This window comes from Natator depressus, chromosome 10, assembly GCF_965152275.1.
Source record: "Natator depressus isolate rNatDep1 chromosome 10, rNatDep2.hap1, whole genome shotgun sequence".
NCBI classification, from domain to species: domain Eukaryota; kingdom Metazoa; phylum Chordata; order Testudines; family Cheloniidae; genus Natator; species Natator depressus.
This window is the reverse complement of record NC_134243.1, coordinates 52,754,824-52,772,834: the sequence shown is the minus strand read 5'-3', so window position 1 is coordinate 52,772,834 and position 18,011 is coordinate 52,754,824. Positions and strand designations below refer to the sequence as shown.

The window sequence follows — 18,011 nt, the reverse complement described above, 5'->3', positions numbered from 1 at the left end:
TAAGGCATACTCCATAATAAAACTATCACTAGGTTCCATCAGACAAATGTAGAGTGATATTTTACATCTTACCTGCAGACATTAAAACAAATGCAGAAAACAAAGCAATCTCATCTTCTGTCAGGTGCATAGAACATAAGCTCTTTCCAAATTCAAACACAAAACTAATGAAGTCTTCACAACCTGCCAAAAGGAAGTTAAGGTTGAAAGTATATTTCAGTGGAGTCCAGCTAGCAGCCCGCATACAATATTACTATCTGAACTGTTCATGTCCATACTTTGTACCTTTGGGTGTTTTAAATACATGCAGAATATCTATAAAATGATACAGCCAGTTCTTCACTGCCATATTATCCTTCAGCACTCAATGTTATCTTATCCAGCTTACACCCCATACACAAATTTAATAGTACCTCCCAGATAAAACTGGCAAAAATATACACAAAAGGTCAAAATGGCAAATTACTGGGAAATTGAAAAAAAATTCAATTTTTATTCAAGTGATCTACTTCCAGTAATCTCACAGCAATGTTATTTTCATCTTTGTGTATATATGTTCTTGAAGCTTTGAAAGGATAACATTGTGGTGTCCAAATTCACCCAAGAAATTGCTTTTCTGTATAGTTAGAATGTATCAAATATTACTCCAGTTATCAAATCTGGGTGCCTAAACTGGACGCATATTCAAATTAGCACTGACCTGTTGAAAACAGGTATCTGGGTGCCTGATCTGAACACCAAGGGCCCAATTCTGCATTCTGTTACATGATTTCAATTTCCATTGAACTCAACTGGTCCCCAAATTTAGTCAACCAACTTTAAGAAGTGAACCCATACATAGTACCTTACATAATAAGCAATCCAAGACTAGATTTTGAGTTACCTTTAAACTCTTCCCTTTGTAAGCCTAACACTGTGTTTAAGTCCCAGTCTGTTTTTTGTACATGGTCCTCTTTCAGTTTCTAACCTCTTTTCTACTTGTTTTTATATAGAGTACTTGAGATTTTCTTACCTAAGGACTTGAAAACATCTGGGCTAGCATACTTGCCGTCAAAGTATACTGTGTTGTTTTGGGAGTCAAAGGCACGGCACATTCTGATAAACACAACCTCTAAAGATCCTAAATGCAAACAATACACAGAGTTGATTACACAGAGTTAATTATTTTAACAGGGATTTCAGTTACAAGATGGAAGAACTTTTAAAAAAGGGATTTTAAAATGTAATCTAGACTGCATTCAATATAGATCCAGTACTGTAGTGGTTTCTGCAGTTATAACTGAGAATGGTTTGATTTACCATGAGCATTAAAAGAAATCTCTAAAAAGTTAGTTACATTAGAATAAATCCAGTGTCCCTCCATTGAAGTCAAGGCAATTAAATTGGATTTACACTGGTGAACATATAAGAACTTCTCCATTTATTTGTAAACCACATCATTTCTTTAATATCTTCCTTATAACAAAGTCTGAACTTCTACCTTGAAAAGAGCTATTCATTGTTATCAAAACAAATCAGAAATCTATTTCATGTTCTCGACCCAGCCATTTGTACCCACTCAATACTTCCACTGTTTCTAATGGAAGCTCCACACAGATACATACGCACACACACTTCCATCCAGAACATCTAAGATGAACACATGTATCCAAGGAAAGAGCTATAAAACTTGTTAGGTTTTATTGAAAAACACAAGGAAATATCTGAAGTCAAAACTGGCTTCAATCATTTTACTTACATAGCATTTCCCTAGGTTAAAAGCTCGTTAGAAGCAGGCCTCAATTCACCAACATACCTGCTTTTAAAAGCACGATTTGATCATTTTGACACAGTTCCATAAAGCCATCAATGCGTTTGGCAAACTCCACGACATACTGTATAGCTTCTGTTATTTTGACTGCACATAACTGCCACATTACCTCCCTCTGCTGTTGAAGAGAAAGGGATAAATCACTATTCAAGCTTGTGTAAGCCACTTTTCATAAAGGAAAATGAAGTTAAAAAGCAAAGCAGAGCTCCCAACCCTCGCCAGCATTCATGAGTACAATTTAGGAGGTGGAGAGGGTAAACAAGCCTCATAGAGGCATATGTATACGTGCAGCACTCATTTACTGTTGGCAGTGAGATCTAGGCTGGGACTGCTTGTCTCAAGAGACAAATTCTCCCCTCAGACACCTGGGTATTGCTTCCAATGATTTACACTGGAATTGTATGCGTGCAACAGAAGGCAGAACTGGACCCAACAGACATAACTAAGCTCTCAAAAGCAATTCCATGCTTCTTACCAAGTACTCTGTTTCCTACTGAATTTAAATCAAATAACAAGGAGATCTTAAAATATATATATAATCCCATATTATTTATGGTATTGGTATCCAGTCATTTGCACCACAAATGCCTCAATTTAGAATGAAACTACCTATGTAGTATAAAAACTGGGACTTTTTAATACGATAAACGTTCTGCAGAGAACACAAGAAATATTTATCTGAACAATAGTGGGTTTAATACTACTTCCCAAGAACTGTTTCACTGGTAAGTGCTTTGTGACATTCAGATGGAAGGTGCTATGGAAATACAAACACTAATTAAGCATCACAAGACCCCTTTGAGGAGGACAGCATTGTGCTACCCATTGTACAGGTACACCAAGGCACTGTGAAATTAAGTGACTTGTCCACAGTTGCAGAGTGACCCCAAAGGCAAAACTGTAAACAGAAACCAGGAATCCTTACACCCAGTTCTAGGATTTTATTCTCCAAACAGAAATGCACTATCTTAAATAATAATTAACCTTGCACATTACATATTAAGCAGCCAGTGCAATTTAGGGGCCAGATTACAGCATGGCCCTATATTGTCATGCAAGAATGAAAACAGGAATAAGACACTTGCATTCTATTCCCTGGTGCAGCCTCCTTGCACTGTGGCTGGAAGTGCAGAGAACTGGGCAATCCTTCCCTTCCCTCACCCATCAAATGGTGGGCAGAGCCTCTGCTGCACTTCCCAAAGCTCTGGCCAGTGCAGCTGAGCTGGCAGAAGGATTGAGTCCTTTACCAAGAGTAAAAGGTTCTTTAAGCCAGATAAATAAAAAGAAAACAAGCTAGAAAAAGTGGGACCGCTAAACGCTTAGGATGGGGTAGAGATTAAAGAATTTAGATTTGGCCCGACACCTAAATGAGTGCTTTGCCTTAGTTTTAATATGGGTAATGAGGAGCTTGGGGGCAGTGGCAGGGTGGCTAATGGGAACAAGGAGTTGGAAGTAGAAACTACCACATATGAGACGGCAGGCAAACTCAAACAGCATAATGGGACCATATTGGGTAGCCCAGATAATCTCCATCCAAGAATATTAAAGGAACTGGCACAGGAAATTGTAAGCTGAATAGCAAGGAATTTTAATCAATCTGTAGACTATGACTGGAGAATTGCAAGTACAGTACCTATATATGAGAAAGGGAAAAAAAAAGTGATCTGGGAAACCACAGGCCCATTAGTTTGAGCTCAATTATATGCAAGGTCTTGGAACAAATTTTGAAAGAGAGAGCAGTTAAGGACATACAGGTAAACAGTAATTGGGATAAAATACAACCTGGGATTACAAAAGGTAGATTGTGCCAGACCAATTCGATCTCTTTCTTTAAGATAACTGATTTTCAAGACAAAGGAAATGCAGTAGGTCGAATCTACCTGGATTTCAGTAAAGCATTTGATACAGTTCCACATGGAAAATTATTAGTTAAACTGGAGAAGATGGAGATTAATACAAGAATCAAAAGGTGGGTAAGGAACTGATTAAAGGAGAGACTACAGTGGGTCATGCTGAAAGATGAATTGTCAAGCTAGAAAGGGGTTACTAATGGAAATCCTCAGGGATTGGTCTTTTGACTGATATTATTTAACATTTTCATTAAATGATCTTGGCAAAAAAAATGGAAATGAGCCAGTAACATTTGCAGATGACACAAAGTTTGGAGGTGTTGCCAATATGGAGGAGGAGCAGAATATCATACAAGAAGATTTGGATGACCTAGAAAACAGGAGTAACAGAAATGGGATGAAATTTAATAGTGCGAAGTGCAAGGTCATTTACTTAGGGACTAACAACAACAATTTTTGCTGTAAGCTGAGGATGTGTCAGCTGGAAGCGACAGAGGAGGAGAAAGACTTGGCTGTATCAGTCAATCACAGGATGATTATCAGATGTGACTATGAAAAAGGTTAATGCGAACCTAGGATGCATCAGGCAAGGTATTTCCAGTAGAGATAGGGAAGTGTTATTACCATTATACAAGGCACTGGTGAGACCTCATCTAGAATACTAAGTCCAGTTCTGGTCTCCCATGTTTAAGAAGATGAATTCAAACTGCAACAGATGCAGAGAAGGACTACTAGAATGATCAGAAGAATGGAGAATCGACCTTACGCGAGGAGACTTCTGGAGCTTGCAGGAGGTCAGACTAGGTGATCATGATGGTGCCTTCTGGCTGCACAGTCTATGAGTATTATACTTCTGCTTAGGGCTAGAAGTAGAATGATTGTCCCCAAGCGTGAGGAGCAGGAACGGAAGTATGACTCAGAAAGCCAGTGTCAAGAATGAGGGCCTGCAGCAGAGCTAGTCTCAAGCCCCCTCATCAGTACAGCTGGCCTGCAGCAGGCTGCTTGATTAGCCACGCAACCTGATTTGCTGTTGAGGCTGGCTTCTAAGCCAGCAGCAGCTCGCTGGCTTTGCAATGCTCATGCCCACCAGTGTGCCTGCCCCTGTGTTACAGGGTTTCTGCTGCTCCTGTCTTGCACCTAGTCTTGCCTGAGACTCCAGTTCCTGCTCCAGTTCTTGCCCTCTGATTTGACTCTTGGCTCTGGCTTCTGACTACAGGCTCCGGCTTGACCCACGACTCTGGTGCCCAGTTCCTGCCTTCCAGTTAGACCCTTGGCTTTGTTTCCTGGCTACTGACTACAGTTCTGACCCCGACCACTAGGCCTGCTGCCTTCTCCAACTACTAGACTACACTGCCCTCATTCCAGTTGGCTGATAGCCAGTTTCTTCCCAAGGTTTCTCCCTGGGCAGCACAACTGTACATCTCCCCTTACACAAGGCAGGGACCAAATGCACAAACAAAAAAATACATTACAAAACTGGTTAACACACAAATAAAATGCACAAATACTCCAAAACACATACACTAAAAGAGAATCTGGGAAAGCAGCAATGTTGAAATGGACCCAAGGGTAATACCAAATTGCACATCAGTTTGCATGTAGGCTCTTGATTGAGCCTGACCCAGCTAACCTTTTATCCAAACTTCAGCTTTTTTAAACAGTATTGCCAACTTTCAAGATTTTAACAGTAGTTTCATGATACTTGATACATTTCTTAAAGCACTAGCTCCTGGAGTCAGGCCATTCTAAGAGAATCTCAGCCTAAATAAAAAAGTTTCCACCCCTCCAGGTTGTGGAGAAAAGCGTGAAAACATGAAAATGAAACATTCAAAAACCAGAAGAAAAATACCATGACCCAAATCTTATGGTTTTTAAATTAAATTCATGATTTTTTGAGACCTGACTCATAATGTTTGAGCACTTGGGATCTGAAATACAGCATTAAGATACTAGGCCATTTATTGATACAGCTTGATGTCAACATAGGGAAGACAACACTGATTTCACTAATCCAGAGACTCATTCTACCATTTAGGAGTGGTACTCACTGGCTCTGTCTTTCTAACCCTTGTTCTTTAAGCATAGGTAACCAGGAGTATGTGCCACACCTGTAAAAACCCCACATGCAAGATCCAGAGAAATCACTACCCACTTGTGACTTTTTGTTCCAGCTTATTACTAGTCACAAATTAAAGGTACAGGGTACATACTTCTCTCCTGCATACAAACAAACCAAAATTTCTTACTGGAAATAGAAAAAAATTGAAAAAGCTGAATTTAACAGTTAACAGACTGTTATAAGATTAACAACTTTAAAAAACACCAGAAGGCCTAAATACGGTTTGTTTGTTTGTTTTTTTGTCATTTTATAATACCTTGTTCTGGTAGTTCTCAATTTCTTCCTGCAGAAAAGTCTGCCATGTTATCTGCTGTAGCTCTTCTCTCAAGTACTGGCAGGTTTCCATGTGTGACTTTGAAATATTCTGTGCAAGATGTTCTAAAAGAGAGAGCAAGAAGTGGCATGCATTAAAAGAGCAAACCTATCCCTGTGTGATTCCTGTCCAGCAGAAGAATGAACTGCAGAAATTACGTTAGAAACTTTAGTTATTATGAAAAGAACCTTAATCTATTTTCTGATATTTCCAATAGCTCCTTGGATTGTCCTTTTGAAAAATATTTTATAACATTTGCAAAAAGATACAAGTAAAGAAAAAAAATTCTGGTCCCTAAGGGTATGTCTATACTGGAGCTAGGAGCAGGTCTCCCAGCCCAGATAGACAGGTTCATGCTACCTTTGCTCAAGCTAGCACATTAAAATTAGCAGAGTGGAGCAGCTCAGGCTAGCCACCCGAGCTTGGACCCGGGGGGTTGGGCAGACTTGGACACAGATGACCTCCCTGAGCTCCAGCCCTTGCTACAACATCCACACTTCTATTTTTAGTGCGCTAGCTGAAGCAGAGCTAGTGCGAGTCTGTCTACCTGGGCTGGGAGGCATGCTCCCCGCTGCAGCGTAGACATATTGTAAGGGGCTGTTTATACTGCAACTGGAGGTGTGATTCCAGCACATGTAGACATACCCAAGCTAGCTTTAATCTAGCTAGTCCAGACACCAATAACAGTTGAACCATAGTAGCATGGACTTTAGTGCGGGCTAGCCACCTGAGTAAGTACCTAGCGTCCTGGGCTGCTGCGGGTTACCTGCTATTGGTATCCAAACTAGCTAGATTAAATCACCCCTGATTTAAATTAAATTAAAATACTCCTGCACTGTATACATATCCTAATAGCTCTGAGAGTGTTCCCACAGTGGTCGGAGAGCATCCAGTAGAGGGCAATGTACACCCATTTATGTATGTCACTGGTTCACAAGTGCAGCTATAGGAAATTTTTAATAATGAACAAAAACAGGTAGATTTGCTCTGTTATTAGTTCATTACCAACTTAAAGCTTAGTTAAGATGTCTGGGTGAACCTGGGCTGAAGTAGGCATATTGAGATTTGAGAGAAACAGCTCCTCTTTCCAGGAACAATGATTGCCAAATAGGTTTTTAGGGAGGAAAACCCATCTGAAGCTAAAGGTGAAGCTCCATGGAAACTTGAGAAAGCCTTGTGATCTGCAAACTCACAGTTTCACTTTGCTCTCAATGTAATGTACTGTACTAGCTGGTGGTCTTGGTGTTTTTACTGAGATGGAAACCTACCTGGGGAACTGAGCAAAAAATTAAACTCCTTACTGGGAGCCACAGAAGAGTGGCCCAGGAGTCAATGGGCGCATCAATTTAGGATGGAGGCACATTAGTGGAGGTGGGGTGATGACAGCCCTGCTGGTGCCGTAAGCTGCTTCATGAATAAACAGCACTTCTCGCCAGGGCTGCCAAACTGGCATCCTTCTCGAGAACTAAATCCATGAACATTTGAAATAAGATAAATGTTTTCTTTAAAAAGGAACGTAAGGTATAGAGGACCCATCCTGCGAGATATCAGCTGGGACACTAACATAGAGGCTGCCTCCTTGGGAAAGGCAAGTTTCTTTTCTCTAGGCATGATTTTTTAAAAAGAAATCTTGGTAGAGAATATAGTCTTTAGGGAACCAAGATAGAAAATTATACAAATGTCTCAAATTTTCCTTAGTTTTAAAGTAGTAGTGTAGCCATTTCGACGTGATGGAAGTTTACATACAATATGAAAAGGAGTACTAGTGGCACCTTAGAGGCTAACCAATTTATTTGAACGTAAGCTTTCGTGAGCTACAGCTCACTTCATCGGATGCATCCGATGAAGTGAGCTGTAGCTCATGAAAGCTTATGCTCAAATAAATTGGTTAGTCTCTAAGGTGCCACTAGTACTCCTTTTCTTTTTGCGAATACAGACTAACACGGCTGCTACTCTGAAATCTACATACAATATATTCATTCTAGAGGCCATCCTTCTTTTGCCAATATGCTTTGTTAAAACACATCTGAATGGCTTATCAATAACTGATTTGTACATATTTTGGGAAGAGGTTTTTCAAAGGCAGACGCCTAAAAAACTTGCCCTTAGACTTGCAACCTATCTCCCTACTCATCCCTATTTAAGCACATGGAAACAGATCTATTGAAGAGCAAAATCCTGGTCCCCCTACTTGCACAGTTCTGCAATCAGTGCTTTCACTGGGTAAACCACCATGAAGCTCTGGCCCTAAAATGTATCTGAATGGTCATCCATAACTCCCCTTTTAAGGCCCCTTGAGTCAGCTTTTCTGTGAAAGCTGTGTTTTTTTGTTTGAAAAATTCTTTAAATAATAAACTCACACCACAAAACAGGTTGTTTCACATCATGCTAAATGGTCTAATTGAAGCCTTTTCTCAAGATCAAGAAAATTCAATAAAGGTTTACATTACAACCTTCAATAAAAGCTGATCATATGCACCATCTAAATTACACAACATAGGGTATAAAGTAGTTGTTGCCACCACAGCTTTCATATGCTCCAGCAGCGATTTCATACATATATAAACTCAAAAACCAACATTAGAACCTAGTCACAACATCTGACAGCACGGGGAGGAGGATGTATTTGCAAGATACACTGGGCTAGATTTGATAGAGGGGCAAAGCACAAATCTAGGCCTCAATTCAGGAAAGTATTTAATCATGTGCTTACATACTTTCCTGAACAGGGACCCTAGATTGGAAAATACTTAAATATAGTTATTACAGTGTTTGGCCCTGTCCATGTTGGCCAGCCAAACCATATTACAAACCAGTTCAAAAGATAAGTAACGTAATAAACCACGACTTTAAGCCAGGCTCCAAACTCAGCATCTCACTTAGGATGAGCTAGCCTTCAATTCCCTTGCCTTTGTCGGGTTATCCTTTAAACACAAACACAAAACCATTTGACTGAGACAAAGCTGCTGGCATAGCCTTTATTTTCAGATTTCTTCTTCTCATTTTTACTTATCTAAGACTCAAATTATTTGAATTGAAACAGGGACATAATCCTCTGGTTGTAATGTCACAACAAACTACACTGCAGAGAACTGGATTCCACAAGTAGAGGAGGAGGACTTCAAACAAAAAAAATAGGGAGTGGGAAATCAAACTTGTGTTATGCTGATTTGTCAAAGAATATGATATTTTTCAAATAGATTGTTTTACTTTTAGTGAGGTTGTAAATGAGTATTTAGCATGAACGTTACAGAAATAAACAAAGCAGGCATTTTAAAACCACTCGTTGCTCAATTAAGCAAACTGGAATTTAAAAACCACTTGTGTAATGCTGGCAAACCACCTTACAGAGCCCTTCTTAACACAAGTCACTAAAGTATTTTTGTGGAGTTCATTGTTCAAGAAGACATTCAGGGAGCAAAATGTAGGGCAGAACATTCTAAGTAAAGCTGTCGTTATAAGGGCCCTAGGGAAATTAACAGAACTTCCTAGAATTCATTCCCTAATGAATTTGGGACCAGATTCTCCTCTACTTCACACTTTCTGGAGTCACCTGAGTAAACTGAGTATAAAAAGCCATCAGATTAGAACAGCATTCTAGACCCATATGTCACAGTTGCAAATGACACCAAAATAGTAGAGAATCAGGCCTATTCATTTTATGCTGGAAAATGGAGTAGAGATGGGAAAAATATTAGGCTGATAATTAAAAAAAAACAATGCTATTCTTCATCAAATAAATCACTCAAGGAATATTATTTGCCCAGTTCTAAAAATGATTTTAACTAACTGCTAGCATTCGTGGTTCACCCCACCTCCAATAGGATTCTAAAACCACCCAAATTCCACCAGCAAGGAGCCAGTGGGATTTGCTGGTCTGATTCTGTATGGTGCTGAGTGCCATCAACTGCCAGCGGAAGTTCAGGGTGCCAAGCGCTTCATGGAACAGTTCTTGCAGCTGTACAAAAACAGCAAGGCTGTGTGTAATTTCAGAGCAGCATTCACAGAAGGCTAAATGTGTTACTCTGAATCCAAAGGGTATTAAAGCAATTACAATGGAAACTTTTCTCTCTTATTACCTAATTCTGCCATGGACACAGTTGGCGAGGTCTCCCCATTTGTAAAAGAACAATAAGGGAAGAAGCCCGATGCTGGTGTGTAGTCACATATTGGTTCTGGTTTGATTCCATTAATATCAAGACCCGACTGATCTGGAGAAGGTTGTATGTCTAAGTAGAAGCTGCTAACTGCAGAGTCTGCTTTGCTACCTTCAGGGGTATGCCCATCAATGTAATTACTGAGGTCATCATGTAGCTCTGTTAGCCCATTGGTGGTGATACTGTATGTTGGTGTCAGTGGTTCTGCCTCTCCAGGTTGCTGTTGGTGATCTCGCTGTTGCTGCTGCATTCGATGTTTCTGCACCTCTGCGTACAAGCTGTCCCTCTGTTTTTTTGACATTCGACCAAACTTTACAGCTGAAATACATACACAAAACACACTTTATTTCCATACATCATCACCATAACCATCCCGAGTGCTTAGATACCAGTGACGAACGTATTCCGAAAACCTAGATCTGTGCAAGTATCTCCAGGTACCCACAGGAAACTCACAAACTTAACTACCACATTTCCTGCTACATCTTATATTCTTTAAATGGCAGTTTTAATAAAACATTTAATTTAACCATTTGCTTTTATTGTTATTTTGGTAGTTCATTAGGTCTCCAACTGTATAAATAATAGATAATATTCATTCCAGGTTCACCTCTACAGATGTCAGAGTTACAACATCCAGGCAGTCAAATCTGATCACTGTTGGACGACAATTAAAAATGAAATTTGGTGGTATGACACAAATAGCACAATTCCTATTGCATGTACACACATAAGTGTAGCCAACATCTGATCAGGTATAAACTGGTGGGCTCTGTCCACGAGAGGCTCAAATAGCAAGTTTTATAGAAATCAGGACTGAGGCGCATGAAAAAACTATAAAGCCATCTTGTGACAACAGACATTTATTAATGTTCCAAGTCTGTCAGTGTGATAAACAAAAACATTTAGTCAATGATTTATAGTAAATAAATCCACAAGATAAATATGCTGCATGAAAAGATATATTCATGAACTTGCACATTAAAATCAGAAGCAAAAGACTTGTGTTGGCTTGGCATCAGTGGTTTTGCATATTACAGCACTTCCTAAGAACATGCTATACATTTTCTGGGACCTATCTCAGCTATAAAGGCTTCATGTTTTTGGGAAGAAAACTATCAGCATGTGTGTTTCTGTATCAGGTCAAACACTCCAAGAAACCTAGCCACTTATGAGACCAACCATTAGAGATTTTAAATAACAGTCAGGCATTTAATTCAACATAAAAAATAAGTCAAAGGCAGTAGGGTCCCATTTATTATGTGCACAAAGCAGTGCATTGTTTTCAGAACATTTTGGATTATGGACTTGGGACATTGCTGACAATATTGACTGAGCCAGATCCTCAGCTGGTCAATGTGGCTGCAGCTCCAGTTAAATCAATGGAGATGCACTCATTTACATCAGTTGCCAATCTGGTCTTGTATTCTGTAGTGTCCTTAAAATGTGTTACGTGAAATATTGCCTGTCCATTTTATTGCATACAAGTTGTCATGCATGCATACAAGGTGGGTTTAGTATGGAGAGCACTTAACATTTTGTCTTAGGAAGACATTAACTATCATGTTTAAAAGGAAGTTATAAGGTTTCTCTCTTTGCCAAGAAAAAATATTTTAAGTATTTTCATTCTGCAATTTTACTCTTCCATTCTCACACATTGTACATATCCAAATATTTGACTCATTCATGAATTGTAAATAATTCAGGTCTACACTGATCTAATGATTAGAGTCTTACTTTCAACAGTAAGAATCTGGGTGTAAAACACACAGAGCAAATGTTAGGACAGTTAGACTAAAAGTGGCATCTTCATGGGGTGACCAGGGACAAGCATGTTAGTTGGCAACTATAGCAAATGGGGAGAAAAAAAACCAAGTAACTGTTTAGCTCTCTGATAGCACTGACAGATTTTCATTATAGAATACAGTATATAAAAGCCACTGGGTATTCTCAGATATGAACATAGCATTCAGTAATGTTAAAGTCCTACATTAGGATTTATTTGAGCAGGCATTGTACTAAGTATTATTTTACACATGCCAACCCTGGACTAGCAGCGCTCACCATCTCGAGACATCCCCACAGCAAGGCATTTCTGCAATCGACAGTGTTGGCAGCGGTTTCTGCTAGTTCGGTCAATCAAACAGTTCTTCTGACGAGGACAGGAGTACGTGGCATTGCTTTGCTGACTCCTCCTGAAAAAGCCCTACGATAGAATTGCAAAATACAAGATGCTATTAGTCACTGGATTCATAGGACACCATAGGCAAGATTCTGAATGGTATTCACGCTTAATAGAAAATTATGTTTAAGAGGAGCCCATTCATTAAATTAAAGAGCTAACTTTTTTTCCCCTGAGAAAAAATACTTCTTTTCTAAAAAAAAACCCCCAAAAACTTCAAATGAAAAAATAATCTGAGGCAGGAAGAGTTTACACATTTCTTCTTTATTTTCAGAGATACTCTAATATACTTTTGTAACACAAATGTAACAACCCTTTTTGAGTAAGAGAAAGTGTTTCAAGATCAACTTCCTGGCCAGCCAGTGTCCTAGCAGAGGTGTTTTTCACTGCCATGGGAAAATCTAGGTGCCATTCCCGGTTTTTCCTGCTCAGCAGGGACAGCACATTCAGACCACAGGGACAGGGAGTGCAATGCAGAATCCTACCGCTCTACCTCCTTGGCAGATTAAGCTGTTGTTCTGACATCCCATTCTGTTCTTTTTGGATGGGAGGATGACAGACCTTGATGTGTAATCACAGAGGTGTGTGTGTAGCTGAATGTGTGTGCATGGGCAAGTGTGTGTGCAGAAAAAAGATGGAGGTAGATGGTCAGAGCTTCCCTCAGTCAGGAATGTGATCAACTCATTATGGGGAGGGGGAAGAGATGGATTTTCTAGTTTGTTGCTAAAGGAAGTTCTTTCACTCAGTGAGGTGTTTTCTGTTCTTCTGAACTCTCTGTAATGGACAGTCACCAGGGTCATAGCCGCAAGAAAACATTAAAAACAATGAGAGCCTGGGTAGTGGTTACAACATAGTCCTGGTTATCAGGGCTCTTTGGTTCAATTCCCCACTCTGTCATTGGCTCACCTTGAGATCCTAGCCAGTTCACTTCATCTCTCTGTCTCAGACTCCCCACTCATAAATGTGCATGCATGAGTGTGTAATACCTACTTCACAAGGGTTCTGAGGTGGTGCTGAATGCCATAAAGAGGCATTTCAGATATGTGAACTCAGTATTTTAGTTTCACGTTACCACATAATGGACTAATGAACAGTACTGCAGAGAAAATAATTCCTCAGAAAGGCTAGGCACCCTTTAATTATTATTGGATCTTTACCAATGTTTTATTTATTTGAAGCCCAAATCCTAAAGTACCTTGGCACATGCACCTGGTGTCTAAGCAAGTGAGACAAACAGCATGGAGAAATTCTGCATCACAAGGAAGCAACTTCCCAGCCGGTCTCTTGCAGACAAGAACATGACCCTAAGTCAATGCACAATGCAAAATCACATGAACCAAACCTACAGAAAGGTGAGGACAGAGTCCTACATCAGCTATTCCCCTTATATTTAAGAGTAGCTGACTGCAGATGCTAGGGTGACCAGATAGCAAGTGTGAAAAATCGGGATGGGGGTGGGGGGTAATAGGAGCCCATATAAAAAAAAGCCCCAAATATCTGGACTGTCCCTATAAAATTGGGACATCTGGTCACCCTAGCACAGGGGTGCACAAACTTTTTGGCCCGAGGGCCACACTGGGGTGCGAAACTGTATGGAGGGCCAGGTAGGGAAGGATGTGCCTCCCCAAACAGCCTGGCCCCCAACCCCATCCGCCCCCTCCCACTTCCTGCCCCCCTCAGAACTCCCCACCCATCCAACCCTCCCCTGCTCCTTGTCCCCTGACTGCCCCTCCCAGGACCCCTGCCCCTAACCGCCCCCCAGGACTCCACCCCCCAGAACCTCTGCCCTATCCAACTGCCCCCTGTTCCCCGTCCTCTGACCGGGACCCCCCGCCCCAACCCCACTCCCATCCAACCGCCCCCTGCTCCCTGACTTCCCCCCAGGACCCCCTGCCCCTTATGCAACCCCCCGGCCCCAGCCCCCTTACCATGCCGCTCAGAGCAGCATGTCTGGGAGCCGCGCCAGAGCCAGATACGCTGCTGCACTGCCCTGCATGAGTACGCAGCCCCGTGGCCCAGAGCACTGCCTGCGCGGGGGACAGCAGGGGAGGGGCCGGAGGCTAGCCTTCCAGGCCAGGAGCTCAGGGACCGGGCAGGACTGTCCCGTGGGCTGGATGTGGCCCGCGGGCTGTAATTTGCTCACCTCTGCCCTAGCAGATGTCCTCATACTGAAAAAAAAAGTGGGAGCTGAAGGTTCCTTCCCTCAGCCCTGTAGTGTTGTAGTGCTGTCTCTAATCAGCCTCATGTCTCTATTCTGACCCTGGTTGTTTCTCCAAGACTGAGCTTTAAGTGACTTTAGTGTTTGTGAACTTTTTCAGCCAAAACCTTTTTTTGTGTGTGTGGCAGACTTAGGCTGGCCAAAACATTTTACAAATTTGTGTCAATTTTGGTGAATTGTTTCAGTAAAAAAAAATTGTTTTTTGGGGTGTGGGGAATATTAAAACAGTTCATTTTAACATTTCCAAAATGAAGTGTTTTGATTTTTCAGATTAAATTTACAATGGGATTTATATAACAAACATTTATTGGATCAGGGACTGGAATCTAGGTGTCCCTCTCCCAGGTGAGTGCCTTAACCACTAGGCTATGGAGTCAGTTTTACTCTCTGTCTCCGGCCCAATTAGTATTCAAGTATTTTTACAAAACGGAACTGCTTCAATGGGAGAGAATGAGAGAGACTAACCTCAAAACATCCAACAGCCCACTGGTGATGCACTCATGTGGGAGTAAGGTTGGGCAGAGACCAGTCCCTGCCCTTCATTTTTGTTGTTTTATATTATATATATAGTTTTAAAATGCCTAGAAACTAAACAGAAGATTTTGTTTGACCTGAAGAATTTTTTTTTCTGATTTCTAATTCACAGAAAATTCTGAAAAATTTTGGTTTTTGGTTGACACAAAGTTGGCTTTTTTTGTGAATTTTCAGAACTGCCAGCAAACCAAAAAATCAGTTATTCACACAGTTGTAATGAATAGTGCTGGACCGACATCATTGGAAACTGCTCTGAAGCCCTTTTGTTATTTGAAGGACAGTGGAAGTCCAGGGCCCTGACACTTCAGTGACCAAGAAGATAGCTCAGTCTCCATGCTCACTGGCATTGTTAGTAACATGCCTAGTAAGGGTGCAAGTAGATACCTGCCCACTAGAAAATGGGACCAGGACTCCCTGGGCTGGATATCAACTTTACTGGTGACAGATAAAAGGTTCCCCTTCTCCCATTATTGGACCCCTAAACCAGCCAGTTCCCCAAACTGCCCATTCTCGTAGGTGCATTAATGTTTGTCCTGGTACATGAACTGTGCTATGTCTTCATCTCCTACTGCCAGACACTGGGATCCTGCAAGGCAACTTGATCATACAGCCATGGCCGAATTAACACATGAACAAACTAGGCACATGCCTGGGGCCCAAATTAGTAGGGAGGGGGGTCCAAACTGAGTGGTGCAGTGACCCCATCAGCCAGGTAGCAATACCACTCCCTCAGATTTGGCCCAGTCACCCCTCCATCATGACAAATGGGTGACCAGGCCAAACCTGAGTTGGAAGTGGGGCAGCCAGCATTGCTCCTCCTTGCCACTTCGTGGGGGCTTGGGTCAGCTCCTGCACCAGGGCGCCTCACTCAGGAACCTGCCTGGCCTCACCCTGCTTCCAGCAGTCCATGTTCTCACTGCTGCCTGCAGGACTTGCTCAGCAACTGCCTCAAGACCTGTTACAAGTATGGGGAGATGCACACACAGTGAGACTGTCCACACAGGGGACTCAACTGTAGAAGGGCAGTGGAGAGTCCGGGGGTGGAGGAACAGGGCGGACCTGAAGGGGTTAAATAGGGAAGTGTCTGTGCAGCAGGAGCCAGTCACAAATAGATCTGGATAGGAGAGAGTTAACTAAGCAACAACCCTGCCACAGGAGCCCCATGTGCTTGTGTTAACAGATCACTAGTGCAGCTGTGCAGGTCAGGATGGGGTTAATACAAAACACATTCCTACTACTGGAGCATCTAGTTTAGCTGTTCACTAGAGAGACCCACAATTGTGTTTTCCAAAAACCCAGTGATGAGTTAATTTGGCCCTGCATGCAACTGGAAGAATGATAGCGTTCTTTTGGGTAAATCCTTAATTTGGGCAAGCAGACAATTTGTTGTGGGTAACATTGCCAGTTAGCCTTTTTATATGGGGACAGTCTGTGGATGGCTACTGAGGATCGGTTTCAAGCAGAGGTTATTTTTCAATATTGTAACTGAGAAACTTACTGGGCTTTTTGCTCTTTCTAGATTTGTCCTAGAGACATATCTGCCCAGTACATTTTTGTGTACAATTTATCAACTAAGTTACAGCTTGCAACTAGATTTCAACAGTGCAGCACTGCCTAAAGAACCATGCCATCTACAACTGGGACCTTTAAAAGCATTTGCTGTTTACACCCGATGAATGCAGTGTAATGCTTTTAAAGATCAACTGTGCTATACTATGTGTGTCTACTGAAAACAACAGCATTTAAAGCTCAGCAAAGCCCAAGTCACAATTTTCAGAAATGGATCCAAACTTCCCCAGAGCTTAGGAATGTTCCAGTTAGGGGTTTGGGTTGTAATTAATGATGGACAAACAAAACAAAAAAAAAAAAGAAGCCAAATTTTACCTGAGTGGAGTTTTGTTTTTTGTTTAAAAATGACCAGGGTCATTAATTATATATTTTTGCCAATTATCGTAGAACTCTTTAACCCTTTGGACTCACATTATTACAAATGTATGTGTGAAAACCCTAACATCAAAGAGCTATTACACGCAATTACAGTTCTTTGGAATTTTCTTTGAAAACAGAACACAACAATACACATTACTCTTGTACAATCTGCACTGTCTTGTCAAAGGTGTTGAGTTAGTCACGATCTTCGTGCAGGGAAAGCAGGGGTATGGGGGAAAAATAGAATATACATTAACATTTTTGATGGAGGCCAGCTAGAAGCCATATGCTCTCAGAATTACTGTTACCATCACGAAAGCTCACGCTCAAATAAATTGGTTAGTCTCTAAGGTGCCACAAGTACTCCTTTTCTTTTTGTGAATACAGACTAACACGGCTGTTACTCTGAAACCTGTTACCATCAGTATGGCTCCTAAACGCCATAGCCAAGTTAGGTCCTGTGATGGAGGGTATAAACTCCATCCTGTCACAGCCACCAAAGGGTCAAGAGACAGAGTAGATAGCTCCTCAGCTGTACCTAACTGGTGGATCATCAACAGCTGGGATAAGAGCCTGCAAACCAGGCAGAAGGAGGCTGGTAGTGAGCCTGAGGGGACTGTATCAGCCACAAAACTGGCAGGAAATGGTATAAGGAGCCAGAACCAGGGGAAGAGCAGCGAGTCTCAGGAAGCAGACCTTAGCTGCTTACTACAGGGTCCCTGGGCTGGAACCCAGAGGAGAGAAGAAAGAGGGCTGGGTTCCCCTACCTGCCCGCAGGAAAAGGGATGTAAAAGCCTTCCTGACTCAAGGGAGAAAGGACTACTGAGCCCAGGGTGAGGCTGAAGACCTGGCCTCAGGCCATTAGACTCTGTTTGCTGGACTCTCCACTACGCTAGAAA

General features: G+C 41.6%; 1 protein-coding gene across 4 annotated transcripts in view; it reads right to left on the bottom strand.

Annotated features, from left to right (window-relative positions):
- The window catches only part of RORA (RAR related orphan receptor A), a 535,368-nt gene that overhangs the window by 13,430 nt on the left and 503,927 nt on the right, over positions 1-18,011 (bottom strand). For 3 of the 4 annotated variants that reach the window (XM_074966162.1, XM_074966158.1, XM_074966160.1), the window contains 6 exons: positions 12,314-12,455; positions 10,172-10,567; positions 6,036-6,157; positions 1,796-1,928; positions 1,013-1,120; positions 73-183 (listed from right to left, as the gene is read on the bottom strand). In XM_074966162.1, coding sequence (XP_074822263.1) covers positions 73-183; positions 1,013-1,120; positions 1,796-1,928; positions 6,036-6,157; positions 10,172-10,567; positions 12,314-12,455 — 1,012 coding nt within the window. The remainder of the gene's footprint in view (positions 1-72; positions 184-1,012; positions 1,121-1,795; positions 1,929-6,035; positions 6,158-10,171; positions 10,568-12,313; positions 12,456-18,011) is intronic. The other variant, XM_074966161.1, reaches the window with a different exon arrangement.